At 41.4% G+C, this 13,155-nt stretch overlaps 1 protein-coding gene across 2 annotated transcripts in view; it reads left to right on the top strand.

Moving 5' to 3' along the window:
* Positions 1–13,155, top strand: part of AIG1 (androgen induced 1) — a 124,556-nt gene that overhangs the window by 24,877 nt on the left and 86,524 nt on the right. For both annotated transcript variants that reach the window (XM_075413905.1, XM_075413904.1), the window contains exon 2: positions 11,707–11,862. In XM_075413905.1, the coding sequence (XP_075270020.1) occupies positions 11,707–11,862 (156 nt within the window). The remainder of the gene's footprint in view (positions 1–11,706; positions 11,863–13,155) is intronic.

The following is a 13,155-nucleotide window of genomic DNA, read 5'->3' as shown; positions in this document are numbered from 1 at the left end:
TGTAGGTGACCCTGCTTCGGCAGGAGGGTTGGACTAGATGACCCACAGAGGTCCCTTCCAACCCCTACCATTCTGTGATTCTGTGATTCAGTGAGTCAGAGGTACCTTATATAAAATCTGACAGTAGCGTCAGGTACTTTTACATGGACCAATGCCCTTACACTCTGGGGTAATATTTTAAATCTGAATGTGATTTCCTTGTGGCTGGCTTACATAGTGGTGGGCTCTTGTTTTCTTAGAGACCATTCTGGTCCATGTTACACACACACTGACTGGTTCAAGTGTTAGCTAAAGAAACTGATTTATTTGGACGTTCTGCATGAGGTAACACTCATTTGTTACTGTTGTCACTGCTGTGATGGCGCAGCCCGTTTCTGTCCGGGTGGTGATAGGAGTTTCCACTGCAAGCGCCTCATGACAGCATTTTCAGCTGGTTTGGATCAGACTCCCCAAACTGTTGTTTGGTAAATTCTTGTCATCCAGCTGGCCTGCTTTCCCGTGTCACCACTCCAGTCTACATGTGATGAGTTTCTAGCTAAAATCGTCTCAGCTACGTGCAAAAACTGCCCTACCCTTTGATAAGCATGTCTAAATAGACAAATAGTGTCTATCGATTCACCATTCGCTTCATGTGTGCAAAGCAGGACTTGCCTGGGTTGTTCCCAGGGCTGCCGGGAGCTCCCTCCCTGCCCGGTGCCCCGTCAGGCAGCCGATTATCTTGTCAGCAGGGCCTGGGACTGCCTGGGGAGTTCTTCTATCGATCCCTCCATCTGCCTAGGGCGGGTTCCGTAGCCATCAGTCAACTATCTCTGACAGAAACTGGCTGGGGAGTTCCCGGGACTGCCCGGGGAGTTCCTGCGGTGACTCAGCACGCCCAGCATGTGCAGGGGCACAGCCCTTGTCCCCAGCTGCGCTCCAGTTACACCAATTACAGCTACAGGGTTAATTCAGGGTGCGCGTTTGCGGACCTGCCTGGTGTGTGGAGGCAGTAGTCTTGGAGTACTAAGAGGTTTAGCAGAGGACAGTTGGTGCTTGGGCATTTCCTGATGTGATCTGCCCAGCTGACCGGTAGCCTATGTCCCTTGATAGGCATGCATGCTTCATTTTACTTTTTTGCACTGGGCTGCCACATCTAGAAGCTAGTACTTGGCAAAGTGCTTTTCCTGCCATGGAGAATCCAAAACACCATGCTCACTGTCCATAGTACTGGTCACCAGTACCAGGCTTTAGCAAAGGTCTCTTTTCTGGAGTCATCTGCTACTTTCTTAACTGCTACAGCAGGTGTTTGAGTCTCCTGTCTCTTGAGAAGAAAGGACAGCTTATTATTGAACTTGTGGTGTTTACTGATTACAAAAATATATTTACTCTTTGTCAGTCAGTGTCCAATGGTCTGATGCAGAGCATATAAATCTGGTGGGTTTGGAACCTGGTTTGATGCCAGGTAGTTGTCGTAAAGTGGCTTCCCATATTATGTAGGGGAATGTAAATATAAACTTCCTTACAGTTAATCTCTTTCTTCCTTTTGCAATGAAACGAAAAGTAGTGAGCAAACCAGAAATACAGTAAACAGCAATGTCTGAAAGATTCATTTGGGAACTCAAGAAAAGGTTAAATGTTGGCTAGAGTAAGAACCGGTGAGACAGCTTTGAGCTGTGTCTGCCTTCATGAGCACATAAGGCAAGATAGGGCTCCATGCAGTTTCTTTTTCAGGCCACTCTCTCCAAAGACATTCCCCAGGTAGGAGATAGGATGGTTGTGCTTTTTCCACCCAGTGCCCTGTCTTTCAGGGATACTGGGAAGCCAAGTGTGCACCACACTGAAATCGAACTTGTTCACACAGAGCAGAACCAGTGATGGAAAAATTAAAAAGATTTATTCAGTGCTAGGATTGCTCAAAATCAGAACAAAAATGTAAGAGCGGTGAAGGTGGGAATGGTATAATGGACAAGTTCTCCAAAGCTATTCTGTTTGAGACCTTGGCAACTAGTTGGTTGGCACAAATACATCAGCTAGTCAGACTTGCAGTATCTAACCGTGAGAAGACTTTGAAAGACACAGTAAAGCAAACAAGGTCTTTGAAAATTATGATCAGTATGAGCTACATAAGAGGAAAAGTATTTGTATTTATGCTAACAGTAGTATGGCTGCATTTGGAGGGAATGAAGACGTCTGTGCTGTTTCTCTGAGAAAGCCAGGAGTGTTTCCCCACTAAGCAGTGGAAAAGGCTGTCGCTGTAGAGCGGGTGCAGATGCGTGGAAAACAGCCTGATCTAATGCCTGGGGAGCTGCGTAGGGATCAGGGCACCCGAGTGCAGCCCCTGGGTCCCCTGCTGCCTTGCTGCTCCCTGCCTGGCTTTCACCTACGACAATCAGGAAATAAGTCCTTTTTTTCCTTTGAGATTTATTCATGAGAAAGGCAATGAAAGCAGGGAAGTATTACCATCTGGAGTTGAAATGCCACACACCTAGTGAATGCTCAACCCCCCTTGTATAATTTAATTTAAATGCAGTGAGCTTATATCAGGGTTTTTCCCATGTTTTCTTCAGAGATGTAAGATAATGAGAACTTTTTTTTTTCCTCCTGATGTACAGCTCTTTATAACACACAGTGCCCTGCTTGACATGTTGTGTAAAGAATAGCCTTGTTTATAAGGACAGTACAACATGTTAGATCACCTTTCATAGAACCACGTGCTTTACAATTAGTGTACAAAATTACATGCTCTCTTTTTTTTCAAGTGCAGCTTGAACACCAGCGTCCTTTGCTGTGGTCAAATTACAGAGCATCCTTATTTTAGTAATAACTTAATGAATATACTTTACCTGCCCCTCAAATGTTATCCTTCAGCTTCTGCAGCAGTGAGCTGAGGAAGATAAGTTGCTTCAAGCAAAAGCAGAAGATGACCCTGATGGGAGACTTGAGCTATTTTTCACAATGTGGGTTTGCAACTGACTAGGTTTGTGTGCTGGTGGTAGGTTGGATGGATGAAGTGGTGGGATAAAGCTCTCAGTGTTTTCTTCCCTTGCCTTCCCTGGAGGGAGGGAGAATGGCCCAATTCACTCATCAATAATCAAGACAATCACTTAGTAGCCTGCCTTGCTGGACTGGTGTGAGGAGTCATTCATTACTTCTTTCACAAGGCTCAGGAAACAGAGGGATTAAAACCTTTTATTTCCTACAGCCATGGTAGGGCAGCACTGAGGCTGCTATGTCTCTGAAGATTGTAGTGCCTTTCTCGTTTGCATTTCCAGCTCTGTCACCATGTTGCTGAGTTACATCAATCATGGCCTTTTCTAAATTCAGCAATTTAGAAGGCAGCTGTTGCCTTATTCATTAAAAAGGGAAGAAACAAAAAGCAAAACCAATCACTCTAACTTTGAAAAAAACTTCTATGTAGTTTTGTTTTCAGATTTGATCTGTCAAAATTGCTAGTGGTTTTCAGGCTGTTTTTTTTAAACATGAAAAAGTTGATGCAGTGCAGAAGTTTCTGAAGTTTTAAGAAAGCCATTTCTTTGAGGAGGTTCTGTAATAAAATGTAATTCTTTTTGGGGGTAATTAACTTACAAAGTGCTAGGGACTTTCCAGCCATTGGAAACCCTATCCTAAAGCTCAGTTTAGCACAGACAGCTGCAGAACAAGTCTTAGCTTCTTAGCTAGCTATCCCAAACATTGTCTAGAGAGCAGCCATTCCTGCCCGGTTGACTGCAAGGCCACTGCTGCAGAGAGTGTACCAATCATGCTGGAATGTGTAAAATTAGCATTTAAGCCAAAATAATGACATAACGTTCTGTGCAGTGTATAATCCTAATAAGATTAAGCTTTAGCAAAGAAAAATGTAAAAGATACAATCTAATAAAATCATAATCTATTCTCAATAAACTGTATTATACATGCTTGCTGAATGGATTATATAAGTTTAATGAAATTACACTGTCTTATGAGCAGGACACAATAAGTAGTAATGGCAGCTTTTCTATACACAATGCAAGAGAGTAAGGAAGAAGATCGGAATTACTAGAAAATAAATTTAGTAAAAACAATTTAAAATCAAAAAGATAAAGATGAAAAAAAGAATAATAATTCTTTAAATACTGCAAGAATTAGCTTAGTGCTTCTTTAAGTGTATTATCTGAGATAAAAGTAAGATACGCAGACATCTGTAAATCTAAAGTACCCAGAAAATGCCTATAGTTTTTAGAGGGAGAAGGAAGGCTGGATTGACATAGTGTTGGAGAGGAATGACACAGCTGAAAAAAATGCAAAAGATTTGAGAAAATTTAACACTTTCTCAGCATCTGGTCAAATTTTTGTTCATATTGCTTTAGTTTATTCTGTATTTGTCCATTCCATCTCTTCATCTGATACATGGTAGTGGATTCCACACTGCTAGCACTTCTGAGCCAGATGGCATACACTCTGTTGTGCTGAGATCAAGTTGGAAATGTCTTGTATGCAACACAGCTGAGATATGGTAGCACTTTAAAAGTAATTTCTCAGTTGTTGTCCACTATGGCAGTTTTTTTGTTGGGGGTATTTTACCCATGTGAAAAGAATAGCAAAATATGCTTTTTTTGTCTTAATAAAGCATTTCTGAGTATAGTTTACCAAATTTCAGCTTAGCTTGATGTAGTAAGGAATAATATATTTGTCATTATAGGAGTACTAAAAGTATTAAGAAAACTGGTTTTAAAACTATGTTAGCACAATCACATTACCTCTCCAAGAACTGTGCTGCATATTTTTGAAAACCCTTACAAGACAGTCAAGAATCATGTTAAAACAGAACGGTCTGAGACTTAATCTCTCCAGTAAGTGTAACACAGTAAGAGGTTTTCCTGGGTTAGATGGAGGGGGGATGGAGAGAGAATGGAAGAGATGCATGCAGTATGGTTATATTATTTATCAGATTTTTTTTTTTTTCATGTGCTGAGAATTGTGAATTGTAATAGATGCTGAAAGGCAGTGCTATAAAAAATTATATTTTAGGGGCCCACATCTGGTTTTGTTTTCTGATCTCTTACTTAAGTTGCTTAGTTTGTGCAAAAAGTTGCTTTCTGTCTGTCCAGATAAAAACACATCTTGTGTTTCAACAGGAAGTATTTTAAAATGCATCTCTCCTGTCAGAAACACAAGATCTCCTCAGCTTACACGGCTTTGTCCCCTTTCCACAGCTCTGTAGTGGGTGCTTAACACGTGGACTGAAACAATACAGTACCTATAAAAACTAGACCCAAGAGTCAAACGGCTTCCTTTTCCATGCATAATAATTCCATGGTAGACTTTATTCTTTGTGTATCTATAAAATCTCATTGGTTTAGAACCCCATCCTTGGTTACATGTGGACAGTACTGGTGGGCTTTAAAGAAAAAGGCTACAGGAGTTTATGTAGAAAGTGAAGGATGATATTTAAAGGAGTCGTGGAATTTACGTCATATGGTGAGGGATTAGGCATGTTTTATAAGTTGATTCATGTCATAGGACTGAATCATGAAAATGAAGTTGAATTTCCTAGTAAGGACTGGTCTTCATGCGTGACATCCTGGTTACAGGAGCCCTTCCCCGCTGAGAGCTGTAAAGGGAGGCATGAGTCATTGTTTTGGGTGAGGGCAGTGCTAGATATTTATATGACTGTCCATCTATGCACTTACCAAATTTCTAATGGCTTTTCTGACAGAAGTGTCATGTTTTACTAGTGGAATTTAAGTTCTAATTTGTGTAAGTGAAAGGAGGAATAGGAGAAATAAATATTTCAAGATTCATGACCAACAAACAACTCAAAGTAAAATAGATGACATTTGCCTTAAGCGTTCCTTTGGCTTATTCTGTTTTCGTTCCCTTGTCCCTTACTTTACTCCTGTATGTTGTGTATTTGGTTTCTCAGGCTACAGGGCTTTGATGGGCAGGGGCCGTGTTCCTTTTCTGTGTTGAAGTGGCCTGTGACGTTGTTGAAACCTCCTTCACCAAACAAAACAAACGAAACCAGCCATGGCACTGCAGGCTGCGTGGAAGAAGATGTGATACGTGGTCTGACTGCATGCCCCAACTTAACGTCAGTCAATGAGTCTTCTGGGGTGATGCTGCTCTTTTACCTCTGGCCTTTAAAATTCAGGTCTTCTTCCCCATTCCTTGCACAGAAGTAATGATTCCGAGTAGCACACAGTACTTTTTCACGGTGTTTGCACTTCAGCTTTAATTAATTGTAGATTTAGTGGTTAGACATACTACACTGGCTTGTATTTTAGTACTTAAAATGCTGGTGCTTTTTGCTTTTATTTCTATAAGTCTTTCATTTGTCTGTAGTCACAGAGATTTGCCTTTTCCTTATCTGAAGTCAGTAGCATCTTTGATACAAAAATGTAGCACTTGATTATGTGTTGTCCAGCTTCTGCTTGCTATTATAACTCACAAAGATACAGTGAGGGGAGGAGGAGCGACAAGAATAAAAGCAATGTGCCTGTGAGTAACACTGGAATGGCGATGGACAGGAAGAATCAGTAGCTTCATGCAGTCAAGAGCAGTAACAGACTTAGTAAACAGCTACAACCCATGACTTTGTTCTGTAAACACAGTTCATCTGCCATCAAAAACACCTTGTTATTCTCAACTTAACCTGGACGTACTCTGTACATATAGATAACTGAGCTGTTGTTGCAGGATGCAGGCTGTCGACACGTTACAGCCCAATATACTGCAGCTTCAGCCAAGCATGATCCCAAAACAAGAGTCCAATCAGTCGTGTATACGGTGGGCAGAGAGATAAAAATCTGACTTAAATTACTTCAGTTTCTTAAAATACAGTCATCTTAAATACCGAAGCGTAGTACATTTGTACGTCAAATAATAATTGTCTAGAGGCTGGAGGAATGAAAGCTGAAGTGACACAAGGTGACAAGGAGTAGTAACAGATACTCTGAGGTTATAAATTATATTCCTGTTGTTTGAGAATGAAAATCAGACCACGTTCTGTATATGGCAGATTCTAAAATCTGAAATACATGAGAAATGACAGCTTTTGGCAATTTGATTTTACATGCTGGTAGAACTAAGCTTTCATTTTCCTGTGTAAAGCCAGGGGTTGTCTTAAGCATGACTGTTGCTTCGACGAGTCAGGTTATGCCAGCCCCAAACCCTTGGGCTGGTGGCCGGTCCCTGGCGTGGTGCCTGATGTCTGGGGCTGCCCTGGTGCCCCCAGCTGCCTGCTCCTGGCTGGGGCTGGAACGGGTCCTGGCTGGCCCCGCCACTGCCACCCCTCAGGGACCAGGCCTCCCTGACACCCTAGTGAGAATTAATCTTCCTGTAATACAGGTTGTATTTGCAGACTCTTAAGTCTCTTTCTCAAATGCAGTCTTGCCTTTAAACAGTGGAAGCTTACCTGGTAAGTGAGGTAGAGGTACCTAATATAATACATGCTTGTGCACTCACACACGTGCGCACTCATGCACTTATGCACAAACATGGCATTTTGGAATGTGCAAAAGTTACTTAATTTTCCATGCTCACTTGTTATTTCATGCTGATTTTGTGAGTGTTGCTCCCATATTTTGTTCTGACAGCACTTGTCTGTTTGCCAGCCTACTCAGATGCATTATTTCATAGAGGGGTGTGTGAAATAATTTGTAAGTGCTGTTAATCTCAGAAATTATAACTTCAGGACAGTGAATTCTCCATTTTCAAAGGTAGACAGAGGAAAAAATACCCATCAATAATAGTAGTGCTTGCACAGACTTTTCCAGTTCTTCTGCCCTGAGCCCTAAGGAATGCTTCTGATTACGAGAGTGAGTTTGAAAGAGGATGAGTCCATGGGCAATGAAGTCCTAGATTCAGTGAATTTAATGGGAGTTTTCTGCCTTGTAAGAGGAGTGACAGAATTTTTATTGACCTCAACTGTGCAGAGATTTTGTTGTTCTGCACTGTGGAGTCCCACAGCATGGGAGGGAAGGGAGTCTCCATGCCCTGAAGAAAAGTTTGTGAGGAAATACATTTTCTGTCCGGCTCTAGGAAGTCAAGTTAGAGGGAGTATGGGGAGGTCATTAGCTGCTATGCTGAAGTGAGCACCTTGTGGAAAAACTGTCCTGCTGAAGCAATACTTTATTTTCTCACAGGAGACAGACGTGCACAATTAGTTTACTTTATTCTAATTGTTCATAAGAAACAATAAAAGCTGTATTTTCTGATACATAATCTGAATTGATCTCACTGTTTGAGGTTTGTGGGCTGCTTGGTTTCATCTTCTGTTCATAGCAGTTTTCTCCTGCAGCAACTTAGCAAGTATTTTCTCCGCTCAGAGTTTTGTATTACTAAAATACCTGTAGATGGCCATTTCCATTGCTTGTCATTACGTTATCACAGCTTAAGTGTACTGTAGTATCAACTACAGTAGCAATAGCCCCTCTAGGCTTCAATGGAGAACAAGGGGCCAGCAGTAAGTTGGTATTTTATACCTGTTTTAATGATTTTTTTGGTTTTACATGCTCTACTTCCGTGTTTCTGCCTCTATCACTGTGACATGGTTTAAGGAAGGTATAAATGTTTTCTGTCAAATTTGTATTTGTCATTTTCTAAATCACTGTTTTCCTTCAAACTCTAGTTAGAGGCAAAATTGGAAGATATTTCCTCTGAAGTGCTGTTATTGCTTACATTTCCAAGGGGGGTAAAAAAAGAAAAGTCAACTGTTTGTTTAACATCTTGGGGATGTTTCGTGTATAGATTCAACACCTGCAGATTTTCAAAAGAAGGTCCTTGTTTTGCAAATGTGATCTGAAATCTGAGGTAACACCAGAGCACTTTGGAGAATATTGTTTAGAGAGAGTTTCTGCTCCCTTGCTGTGAACTTTTCACATCTGTTAAGCAGCATTCACACGGAGGAGCATGGACTTTAAAAATTGGTTTCATACCATAAACCCCCAGTAGCTGCATGCTACTCTTTTCCTGTGCCAGACCCACAAAGGATGTAACTTGTTACTGACTCTGGCTGTTCAGCTTATGCTGCTGAGATTCATGCAGCTCTGGAGGTCCTCAGTCTAGTCCTAAATGTTGATAGGTGTCAGAAGAGTTTTCTTGCACATTCTAGGAAGGAAAGGCAGTATTAGAGCGAACGTACGTACATTATTTGTATGAATAAGCTGGAACTGTTCCTCCCTGAACACTGTATGATTTTTTCACTGGCTCTGAATGTTCTCAATAAATATGTAATTTTCTCTTTCCCATATGGATTTTCATTTGTTAATCTTTTTGTAGAATAGCTTACTTCATACCTACTCCCTGAAATCGTTGAGTACTTTCTTTCCCTTTAGGAGTTTTCAGTTATTCCCGATGATATCATTATATTTTCCCTTGAAGTGGTGTGTTCATAACAGGATAATGGGGAGAGAAGCTTTTTGGTTTGTGATTGATTAGTGGATGTACAATTTCAATTCCCTTGGAAAGTGGGTGTGTGATTGTTTGAGTCTGTGTTTCTTCGGAGAGAGACCGTTTCAGGGAATCGTAGTTAGAGCTGCAAACAATCCATTAGTCACTCGTCCAAGCCCTGTCAGTGTGATACTGTTCCCTGCAGTACATTATTGAATGTTTTGTCCAATATCGGTTTGAGTGACTCAAGCCATGAGGCTTCCACCACTTCCTCTGAGAAACTATTTCATGATCTGACAAAGCTCGCTGTTAGGAAATATTTCCTGGTACTCAGCCTAAACTTTTGAACACCCAGATTGATCTCATTACTATTAGGTATACTTTTTTTTCCAGTCCTGTCTGAAATCTTTTTCCTTCTTTGGCATTCACACTCTGAAGTGAATATTAGATGGTATCCTATCTCCTCTTAAGTCAAGCAAATGCATAATTAGTTCTTCTGTTCCTTCTCTCCCAATAGGCCATCTGTTTGGTGGAAAACAGGGCTGAGTATGGGAAGACATTTTCCTACTAAGTGCTTGTTTCAAACAAGTAACATGAAAAGGGCATTAGGAGTTTGTGTGATTATGTAGCTCCAAGGAGCCCCAACTTTTATATAATATGTTTTTCAGAAATTATGTAGAAGATGGTAACTTTTCCAGGCAGTCATCTGAAGTAGTAATGCCTTCTTCTAGCACAATATACAGCTCCAGCACTATTAGTCTGTCACATTTTATGGCTTCAGGGAATGTTTTGCAATGTTGCTTCATCTATTTATCAAGCAAATTATGTGTAGCTACAGCCTGGAGAGGGGAGAGCAGTGGCAGCAGAATTGCAAGCAGATCCGGGGGCCATTTGAACGTCTGTCGTTCACAGCTTTAACAGCCAGAATTTACAAGTATTTGGGTCATATAAGGATTGTTGAGGAAAAGAATGTATTTTAATACATCCAACCATTACACATCTCTGGATTTCTTTCTAGTACCAAACATCTGTTTGGTATTTCCTTTCCTTCCATCCTTCCTTCTGTCTGTCTGTCCCTCCCTCCCTCCCCCCCTTCCCTACCATATTGCAGATCAGTGTCCCCTAGCCTAAGGTGGTTTCTTACATTAATTATTATAGTCTACATTCTGCAGAGATGTATGCACATAGTAAATTGTATTTTGCAAAATCTGGGTATGTGCTATTCTTACTTCTTGTGGACGGTCTGCTGTTTAGTCAGAGGAACACGTAGATTTACAAATAAGGCTTCTAAACTAGTACTCCATGCTTACAGCTTTGAAAAATGTGTAGTATGTATTTTAAGCATATGTTTATGTTTTTTTGATGAATCACTGTGCAATTTGGGAACCAAGCCCATGTTTTGTTATTTTTTTACCTGAGATCACCTGATGCGTGTGGGTTTGTGACCCAGGCTTCCAGCTTGGGGAGTGAGCAGTCTGTGTGCACTTCCTCCGAGCTGTAGTAGAAAGGACACGCAGGTCCTTGGGCAAGAGCATTCCTGAGCTAACTTACTACAATTTTACTCAGCTAATGAAGGAAGAAATATGCAGTGATCAAACTAAAATCAAGTCAAGTTTGAACCAAATCAGTGGGTTCAGGTGATAAACTACCAATTTAATATGACAGATAATGTTACAATATTGCACACACAAATTTGTAAAGGCAAAAAAGGAAAAGGCAGGTAAATGACCATCCACCACCACACAAAGAAAGCTTGAATAGCTCCTGCAGCTTGATGGTTCTGTCATTCGCCACCCGAGATGCAGTAGTGATCAATACGCCGAAGCCCAGCCTGTGTGCTGCATCTCTCAGGAAGTCTCAGGCACCAACTTCGCCCTTGCGTGGAATGTCTGGGGCAGGCAGGGTCTTCAAGGGAGACCTCCTGGCCCAAGGGAAAGAACCGCTCATCTTTTTTCTTTCTTGTCTTTTTAGAGGGTGCATTCCTCACTTTTTCCGCCTCAGAGGTGAATTCTGTGGCTTTGGGGCTGAGTTGTGTGAAGGCAGAAGGGGTGGCTGCCGTTCAGTCCCTGGCAGGTGGCACATGTGAGGTGAGGGTGGGCATTCCCGCCTCTGGAACCGTCCTTCCATTCACATCGACTCCCCCCATACATGAGGAGCAAGGTGCATATAGGGCTTTCAATCTAGAAGCACAAGTGGCTTTTGTGTGAACAAACTCTACCCATATTTAAGGGACTGATGTTTTCCCATTCCCCATGTCAATTCCGTGGCAATACTCCTCACATGCACTTGTGTCCAGCCTGCTCTCTGCCAAAGGTCTGGTCTTCTCTGTGTTCAAGAGTGTGTTCTGCTTCCGTGCAGGTTATCCAGGCTGTCTTCTTCGGGATCTGCGTCTTGACTGACCTGTCGAGTCTTCTCACTAAAGGAAATGACAGTCAAGAGCAAGAGAGGCAGCTGAAAAAACTCATTTCCCTCCGTGACTGGGTGATGGCTGTTTTAGCTTTCCCTGTTGGAGTGGTAAGTACAGTGTTAATCGGCATATTTGGTTTTCTGGCTGAAAGGCTTTCCCACCTCTACACAGAAGACTATGCAGAAAGGGAAAAATAGTAGAGATCATTTTACTACTGTCTTGCTTTTCACAGGTGTAAGGGAGCACTGGTGTTGCTGAAATTATTTTTGGTTCATTAAAGAAAATGTGCTTTGCAATATGAACTTGATTGTACGAGTCATTTAAAATGGGATTTGTACCAGCAACATCTTGAGAGTCAGTTTGGACTTTTTCTGCACCATGGGTCGTCATCGGGAGTAGTGAAAGTGCTGACTGTGGCATGTTTCACACCGTAACGATCTGACCAGGGTTTGGGCTGTAAGCCGTTTTGTCATCAGCAAGAAGGGAAGCAAAAGTCCAGGTTGCTCCCTGTTAATCCAGTGGGGGATTCAGAGCTGACAGAAGAAATGGGGTAGGAAAAAAAGGGATTTGTCGGTAATGTAAAAAAGCACACAGAAGGTATGGAAAAAATGTGGGTTTTACATGTCTTTTTCAAAATAAAACTATTCTTTGGGTCACGTCCTGCTCCACTGGGACACTGGACATTGCTTTCAGTGGCAAAAGGTGCTGAGTGTCTTTACTTGTCTCATACCACACACTGAAAGCAGCTGAAAATCCAAAATTTCATGGGTTTTTACGTGGAAATGTGATCTGTGTCAGTCTCGTTCTGAGTTTGGGTCACATTAAAAAACATGTGTGAACCTTTCATTAAAGTATTGCTTTTATTGTAATTCAGGTGGTCAACCTTTTTTTCTAATTTTTTTATTTCCATGTACAGTAGTTCAAAATAAGTTCATTAGAAGCAATTTTTTTTTCATGGAAGCACTATTAGAAAACTGTATGAGGTCTCGAAAGTTGTACTGTTTCACAAAAGCTGGTTGCTTACTGTCAATTAACAGCAGTTAACACAACACATCAATCTGTCATCTATAGTTTGATATATTCAGAGATGCTTCATTAAAACGGGATTTCACCATTTATGTGGGATTTCACAATACAGGAAGGAGTATGGAATGTTTTTGCCCATTTAGAAAATGCAAAGCATATGTGAAACACTGTGCAGGTATTCCTTTCGTAAAAACCCAGCTGGTAGCCTTCTCTTACTGTACTTGCTGGCCTGCCTCTGGGGAGCTGCTGCAATTCATGTTGGGGTAACAGACTGCAGTTCTCCAGACATGGTAGAAGAAATTGGATCAACTAATACAGTTTTGCAAAAATCTGTGCATAAACAGGCTTGCAAATATGCATTTTATGGGTGCAGA

The sequence above is a fragment of the Opisthocomus hoazin genome, chromosome 2 (assembly GCF_030867145.1).
Source record: "Opisthocomus hoazin isolate bOpiHoa1 chromosome 2, bOpiHoa1.hap1, whole genome shotgun sequence".
NCBI classification, from domain to species: Eukaryota; Metazoa; Chordata; class Aves; order Opisthocomiformes; family Opisthocomidae; genus Opisthocomus; species Opisthocomus hoazin.
The sequence above is the reverse complement of the archived record's forward strand: the minus strand, read 5'-3'. Positions and strand labels throughout refer to the sequence as shown.